This window comes from Trachymyrmex septentrionalis, unplaced genomic scaffold (assembly GCF_001594115.1).
Source record: "Trachymyrmex septentrionalis isolate Tsep2-gDNA-1 unplaced genomic scaffold, Tsep1.0 scaffold20, whole genome shotgun sequence".
Lineage (NCBI taxonomy): Eukaryota > Metazoa > Arthropoda > Insecta > Hymenoptera > Formicidae > Trachymyrmex > Trachymyrmex septentrionalis.
In genome coordinates this window covers 3442820-3451648 of record NW_017305180.1, presented here as the reverse complement: position 1 = coordinate 3451648, position 8829 = coordinate 3442820, and the positions used below count along the sequence as shown (strand labels likewise).

Genomic DNA, 8829 nt, shown 5'->3' with positions numbered 1-8829 from the left:
CTCTCTCTCTCTATATATATATATATATATATATATATAAGATTTTCAGGAAGACTATTCAATTTCAATCTAGATATACATAAATCTAAATATTATTCCATACAAACCTAGAATTAAATAAGTAATACTATATAATTTAGGGGAACACAGTTGAGCCTGAGGTTGTATAAACTTAGCTTTAAAACAAGTCAAATTTGTTACTACGTGACTCAGAAGTTATTGCTTTGTTTCAGGACATAATAAGCCTTCCATGAATCGGCAGCGTGAAAATAAAGCTTTCTTTGTGTGCTGCCTTATGTTAGGCTATTCATCTAAATGGATAAAACATGAAATTAAATATTATTTATTATCTTAGGTTGAGGTACAGATATCAGGTTTAAACTCGTTTATATTTTTAAAACCAGACGAATGATTTCTTCAATATCGTCTATGCATTGTATAAATTTTCGCAACACACGAGTACCTACTAATGTTATAAATACGTTGATTGCTTAAAATGTCAAATTGCTGTTTTTATAACAGCTTTGTCTGAATTTAAGATGTCAATATTATATTATTTTATTTATTATAATATTATTGTAATTATTTATAGTTAAACAAATTTTCTTGATAGTTGCGTACATTATTTGATGATACATTTTTAATGTTTATTATTGAAAAAAATAATTTAACAGAATATTGTAATTTTTATTACGATTATACATTTTATAATTTCACATTTAATGCGTATGTTAAAGAATAAAATAAGGGCTATGTTCAGATATCAGTGCACATAATTTTATATCATAATTAAATATAAATATGTTTAAAATTTAATAGTTTGTGTTTGGAATTTGTAGTTTGACAATAATTATTGTACGCAATCTTCCACGAAATTGTGAATTAATTTTAATATATCTATTCTTAGTGAGAAACACACAATTACGTTTGATAATTCTGATTTTTAAAGAGTGTCTAGAAACGATATAAATTTGCATTAAATTTACACTTGTTCAAGGATGAAACAATTCGGTCCTTAAAAGATTTGTGAGATATTACATCATTATGTATGAAATTTACGAGAGGCTATCCGTTTCCGAGAATCCTCTAAATATCATTAAAGTTTCATTAAAATTAGAGGGGAGCGTTTCGCATAGCTCCCCGGAGAATGCTGTTTCTTATCAGTAGCCCCTTTAAATCAACTTTAATACTGCGCTCACTAGTTGGCACCATCTAGAATGTACAGTTTAAGCGTCCCAAAATCACATTAATGTTCATTATTACGATATTTATTGGCATTTGATAAACAGATTACTGATTATTACTATACGAATATATATTTATTGAGAGAAACTATTTTTTCTTTAAATTCTCTTGAAACGCGCATTTCAACTTTTTAAATTTTTAAAATATTAGATATCATTTTGTTCGTTCTCAAACTTATTTATTTTCTTTTATATATTTTTGTACCTACTTTGGATTTCCTTGATTATTTGTACATTCCTAGTGTGTCTTTAATGTCAGATTTATACAGAAAATGGGGACCTTTATCTGGCTAGTTTAAAGAATTACTCTGATTTAATTATTAAGTACACTTTAAAATAGTTAAGTTACACTAAAAATAATAGCAGAATAGACACGCAAAACAATCGTTCTTGAGAAGCAATAAATATTATCAACGTCAAAGCCTTCGCAGACATTGATACGCGGATATATCCGCGTTGCCGTGTTGCCTTGTGCAAGAGCGAACGCTTGAATCTTGTCTCATGCAATTAGTCGAGCTTAAACCACTCCGTGTCAACGAGAGGTTGGCTCCAGGAGAGCGCGACGACGCGGAGAACGGCGGCGGTGACGATGGCGAAGACGATGAAGAGGATGGAGCATTTCCTCTCAATGGGTCGAAACTTTCTCGTGGCGGGTACCTACACATTATTCCTCGAAACTCTCGAATGTGCTTAATTAGGCGATATTTGAGCGTTCGTCCCGCCGACGTTACCACCAGCACGACCCACCGCTTTCCCTTGGCCATCCAACTGACGCAACCCCTCTGTCTCTGACGGAGTTTACGCTCGCAAGCCGCTATTACCGAAAACCACTGGATTTTCGTAAGAAAGCACAGGCGGCTGGCGCGGTGGCTACCACCCGGTTCTATATAGACATCTTACCTGAACTAATATTGTTAAGGTTTAATTAGTACCACCGCGACACCAAGCGCGACCTCTTCTTGCCCCGCCTACCCTTCCTTCCTTCATTTCCCGCGGGTTTCCGTTTCCCCGCCACGAGCCTCTTTCCGAGACCCGACTCGGCACTCTCCCAACGATGCTCCTTCCACTTTCCCGCCTTCGTGCCACTTCCGTATTCCAACCTTGCACCCGCAACTTACCTCATAAAGCGCGTTACAGTTCGTCCCAACATCCAAATTATGAGAGGGAGAGGCTGAGTGAGAGAGAGAGAGAGAGAGAGTAAACGAAAACCCGATATGAAGGGTGTATAATAAGCGATTTTTTTATATTAGCCATATTATAGACCATAATATACTTAAACGCAAATTTACATTGTTTTACTGAAGACAACAGTGCGTCTGATATATGTATATGTATTCTACAAGAATATTATGAATCATATGTATGGCGTCGCGAAAATAGTATATCGGTATTGTATATCATATCATGTAGTATTGGTGATATGAATATCAAATATCTCACCGATCATTATGTTAGCGAGGACAATGAATATCGAGTATTAACATATATATATTTTACAATCTCTCGTCCAATTTCATTAATACATATTATGTATAGTCGATATCCAGCTTTTAATATTAATTGTTAAAGCAACGCTAGATAATTTTGCATTATTTGATGGAGGCAAACTAGGAAGAGATTTAGCGTATACTGCATAACATACAATGTTCAAAATAGCTTGACTCCGATTTATAAATAAAAAATTATAATTATTTAAAAAATAATAGTTGCAGTAAACTGATTTTCTGCATTTTTTTTTTTTCCAGGGTCGGTGTAATCGAGAGAAGCCACCTTGCAAGTATTTCCATCCCCCACAGCATCTGAAGGACCAACTCTTGATAAACGGGCGCAATCATTTAGCGCTGAAAAACGCGCTGATGCAGCAGATTCAGCAGGGCCTTACGCCGGGTCAGACTCTCGTGCCCGGGCAGGTACCCGCAGTGGTATGTCTAACAAATTAACACGATCGTTGCACCACTTCTTCTGCTGTCAACACAGTCACACACTTTCTTTTACCACACCGTAATATCTGGATTTTGTCTGTGTTTAGTCGAGGGTTACTAGATTATCTTATTCGATAGGCAACGCTGCGTAGATTATTGACGGCGTAGTGTATAAATAAGCTTTCTTTTCACGTTACTGTCGTATCAAGGAAGCTAGAGACGCTGTTAGCTATGTTTGCGTACAATCTCATATATTATACCTTAAATTAAAACGCTTTACAAACTTTTCGAATAAGGCTCGAGTCATTATAAACGCAGCACTTCGCCGTCCATATTTACATGCGTTCCCTTTTACGGACATTGCACCGAGAGACAAAGTTTTTTAAGAAAAAAGTTTAAGCACGTCGCATGTTCTTGGTCAGTGTCATCCTTACTTCCTAGAGTAAAACCTGACTTATCCACATATTTTGATAGACAGTCAATTTACAGAATCGAATCTCTTTGATACGATCGGTAATTTTTAATCTTATTATTTTTTATTGCAGCTTTTTTTTGAAATTATGATGACACTCGTGATTTTTATTCTTATTATTATTCTCAAGTTGTGAATTTTAATTATTTTTTTGTATTACAAGTACATGATGTATTCAAGATATTTAAATGTATTTTTGATTCAAGAACTTTATAAATAACTTGTAAAATCAAGTATTTGTTAAATTTGCACGAAACGCAAGTTAAGAGTCCTTGATGTGGACATGTTCAGATTCATATCGTGAATATTTCTCGTACTGTTCGTATTTATCATTTAACGGGGGAGACTCGTTAATTACGGGAAATGCAATATCGTACAATATCGAAACGATAGAATAGCGTTTAGACGCGGAAAAGTTTCGTCGACTCGTTAAAATTTCACACAACATCGCACGCGTTGTTGATACAGTATTCGAATAATTTTGATTGACTCGAATGAATTTTCGACGATTGAGGAAATTTATATGCGGTTTTTTTTTTCTAAACTCCCCTATTTCACGTGCATCTCTAAGACGATACGCGGGATTATCGTTATTTTATTTTTGAAGAAAAAAAAAATAAAATAAAAACTCTCGTTATTAACGTTTGCCCTCCTTGTTCTTTTTGTTTACTCATGACATACATTCATATTCGTTGCTACGTGACATTAAACCCTATACTATGACTGCCTGTCTGTCCCCTATGTTTGCCGCTGTGGCTCACGTGGTTGTGGTTGATTGTTGGTGTGTTCTCCAATTACGTCATTGGTGAACAGGAGGCACCAGCACCTCCGGCACCACACCATCACCTTCAACAGCAAATCCAGCAGCAACTTCTCGCTACCCACGCCTTTATGGTAACTCCTGGTTTTGGTTGGCTTCCACTAATTTTTAGTTAATTTAATGCCACGCTGGCTAGCGGTGGATGTAAAGATCATTTATGAGTTTGTAAAAAGAAAACATGAGAATTTGTATTTAATTTCAATTTGCGATATGTTTATGATCAAATGAATTACTTTCATAAGTTTACATCCACTGTAGCTATTCAAGCGATGCGCCTGTAATTAGTAAGCGTTCGTACGAAAGCTTAAACTTTTATTTTAAGAGCGCGCCGCATAGTAAGTCAATAATTTATTTGCATGCTTTACGAATTGTTTTGTTTGTTTATTGAGGAAAGAAAATTTGTTTGTATATGTTTTCGTAAAGTTTTCCTGTAGAAGAGAGAGGAGCATGAAGTATTGCGGCTAAATAAAATTTGCGCGTTCTTTGGCTCTGAAAACGACGAATGTTTCTTCTCTTTCACTTTGAAATATTTTATATTTTATGTTTAACATTGTAACAGTAAATATTTAAATATAAAAATTGTTAGAGTTTTGAAATATATAATGAGAATGAAACTTATGATAGTCAAAGAGACGAAGAAAGAGGATGCGAGGCAGGGTAGTCTTGAAAATATTATCGATCTTACGCAATAATCAATTTCAATTCGGTATTAGCAATAAAATTTTTATTTCCTGATATACTCTGAAAAATTAGAAAGCTGATGTCTGATCATATAATAGCTCAGCTAATATTTTTCAACAATTACCTGGCCGCGTTTCCCGAAAGCTTTTTTACAACGACGAAAGCTCCCAGGGTATCAGAGGCTTTTGAGAAGAAGGAACGAGTATTCTGCTCGTTCGGATGCGCTTGAAATTACCTGCCTTCGCTGCTGGGAGCCAGCTCTCGCTGCAAAACCAAACGCTTCGTGTGGGAAAACGTACGCTTGTCGTTAAAAGTGAAGGGGAGGGTACGAGGGAAAAGAAAATGGACGATTAAGGCTTTGCGAGATCCGTAAACGCGAGACGTCTTTTCTTTACAAATTTTTGTCTTTAGCACGTTTTTCAGATTTACTGCCCCGAATTAACCCTTATCGATATACAATATCACGCGTGCAGTAGAATTTCTTTAAGAGTCACTTTTTTAAAAGTCCCTTCCAATATTTTTATTTATCGAATTTTGATGTTGATAATAATGTTGAGATATAAATAATAATTACAAATAAAATATAATATTTTGGATATATAATTACATATAATAATTATATACTATTCTATGATAATTTTGTAGTATTTTAATTTAACGTTGTTTTTAACAAATATTGGAAAAATATGTAGAATATTTAGTTCATATATTTTTAATATTAGTACGTTCTTCGCCCTGATAAAGCGAACGACGAGATTCACGAAATGTTGGCATTATAGCAATAGATGAAAACACGGTGACAATAATTAAATATTCTTCAAAGATACCGCAAACCTTCTGGTATCTTTGACAAATATTTATTTAAATGGATATTTAATTAATTAAATAATAATAATTTTATTTCGTTAAATTATTCAAGATGTATTAGGAAAAAATGTATAATTTTTATATTTCATATTTAAATAAAATAATCTGAATATTTGAATTTAATTATCATCATACTTTGCCATCATATTTTGCTTGTATATTTCTGGGTATGTTATTTGTTCCAAATTCCTAGAGTTTTGCGGATAAATATTAAACAGCTTAAGATTAGTATCAATTTTTTTTCAGCAATGTATTAATATATAATTTACCTTCATTACACGTTGTTATTACACCAGATATTAACGATGTTGCTTATTTATCCAAAATTGAAGCGGGTACGATGATGGTTTGTAAACCAAGCGATGTATATTGCGCGTCTTAAAGTTGATAAACATCGGAGAGCATTGCTCGCAAAGCTTTAATGCACCTTGAGGCAAAATTTACACGGACATTCAGAAATGGTAGATTGCATAGACAGAGTATTTGATAATTGATGGCACAAACGGGAAAACGTTAACTTCTTGTTGTAGAAACTGCTCAATTTGAAACGAGTTGATTCGTAAGAAAATCTTTGTTTGGAAACAGTTCCTCATTCTTAAATTATTTGCAGGAAACAATTTCTGTACATTCAATTGTAATAATTATTATCGAAATTGTGGAATAAATTTTCATCAACATATTCATAATATACTATACATTATAAATGTAGAATAAAAGTTCCGGCTTTGTCCTTGTCAAATATATAAATAGTTATTTATCGATTAGATGCATTTAAATCTTCTCTGACGTTATGTGATGTAATATTTATGTAACTTCTTTCTCAAGAATATTTCAGAATTGCTGAATTAATTTTTCGGTTTCTTTCCCATGCAATTTATATTCAAATTTAGTATCCCTATCTTAGTATTCCTACCTTTATATTATTACTTCTTATGAAGTAAATAATTTGAAAATATGCATTCACGAAAAAGCAATTTTTAATCGAGTCAACTCGCTTCGTAACATTACGCGCCACTAATACTCTGTATATACAAATATTTAGGTACAAAGCACGCGTTTCAATGAAATCTCGAAATCGCGCGCGTCGCGACGTGTACAATCGAGAAAAAAAAAAAAAAAAAAACGCGTGGAGCGAAGGCGGGGACACGTGTGTTCTAATCCATGTTACCTGGATATCTTCCGGGTGTGTTTTCGCAGGCGACGAATCCGTACCTGACCGGTATGCCGCAGGTTAGCAATACGTACAGCCCGTACTTCGCGCCCAGCCCGATAATGCCGGCGATAATGGGCCCGGCTGACCCAACGGGCGTCGGCAGTCCGCTCGGCGTGGTGCCGCAGACAGTGGCGATGCCGCAGAAGATGCCACGTACCGACCGCCTCGAGGTATGTCTACCACCAAACTACATTCAACAACAACAACAACAACAACAGCAACAACAACAACAACAACAGCATGGGGCCCAACACGGCGCAGCCGGGGCCTCAAGGTGCCCGATGGCCGCGCCCAGTACCGTGTACCAAGTGCCGGCCGGTCCCCCCAATCAGGTGTCGCCCGTATCCACGATGCAATCTGTCAATCATCCACCATCCCCCACCACCATTACAACGACGTCCCTGTGCACCCCTCTGCACAATCCCCACGCCCATCATCATCCCATTCACAATCTCATTTACGTTCACGCGTATTATTAGAGAGGCTCCGACGTATGGTAGACTTTTAAACTCGACTCGACACGGCCGAGTGTCGATGACGTTCGATTGTTCGACGAGGATAGACCGACGCCGCGTCAACGCGTCGCTTCTTTTCGTTCTTTCATTAACCTTCCCCTCTCCCACCCCCACCCCCACCCCCTTCCCTTCTTCTCTTCGCGTTTTTCTTCCCTCTCTATTTTTTTTTTCTCTCTCATGTAAGCGTAACGCGTCGGGTGGATTAATCAGCCGGGGCGTAACGGTACGCCCGTGGTGATTAGGGCGTAACGATGACAACGGATGAAATTGCAGCGGGCACCGAGAATATCCTGATTTCGTAGGCGGGTTATATAGACATGCGTTGCTAATTACAGTAATTTACGCGCCGCGCGGATCCATAAGGCGATCTGATTACTCCGAGCCGGATGGCTTACGTTCGTCGTGCGAGACAGCGATCGATAAGTAACGGTACCGATGATGATAGGATCCTAGGCTGGAAATCGGACGTTCGTTTTGAGAAGATACGACGAACATTACGAAGATTATAATGGGAGGAACTTTGAGAGTGTTTAGTTAGAATTACAAAGCGCTATATATTTCTATACACTCATTTAATTAATGTCACGTGTTCGATCACGAAAAGAGATGTGTATCTTACAACTAGCGGTATAGAGACGGTAGCCTCGAGATTTAGACGCAAGTGTAGTCGGTGATTAGTGAATAAATACGATTTCGATGACGATTTCGCGATTTACATCGATTTAGAATCAATCGTAACACAGCGACTGGTGGCGATTAATCTCGTGTAATAGACATTTTGGCGAATAATTTGCAATAGATAAATATAGAAATCGTAAATTTTATGAAAAAAAAAAAAAAGAAACAGAGCAGACGCTGAAAGTGACGAACAGCGAGAGAGGAGAAATCGAATTGCGAGAATGACAAAAGATTTTGTGCGTATATTTTGTAGTGTGAAATGATGGCAGGAAATGAAACGATGCAATGACGAGCAGTAATATATCGTTATCTAGTAAGGTGTGGTGACAAAGCAAATCTAAGTTAAGATACTGCACGTAGACATACAATAGATTCCTATGAATCAGCAAGCGACAGAAAGGTCTAAAAGTATCGAGA

At 36.4% G+C, this 8829-nt stretch overlaps 1 protein-coding gene across 12 annotated transcripts in view; it reads left to right on the top strand.

The window, feature by feature from the left end:
* Nucleotides 1-8829, top strand: part of LOC108747670 (probable serine/threonine-protein kinase yakA) — a 381535-nt gene that overhangs the window by 346053 nt on the left and 26653 nt on the right. For 9 of the 12 annotated variants that reach the window (XM_018485287.1, XM_018485286.1, XM_018485285.1 and 6 more), the window contains 3 exons: nt 2990-3166; nt 4452-4532; nt 7204-7389. In XM_018485287.1, the coding sequence (XP_018340789.1) occupies nt 2990-3166; nt 4452-4532; nt 7204-7389 (444 nt within the window). The remainder of the gene's footprint in view (nt 1-2989; nt 3167-4451; nt 4533-7203; nt 7390-8829) is intronic. The other 3 variants (XM_018485294.1, XM_018485293.1, XM_018485290.1) reach the window with 1 other exon arrangement.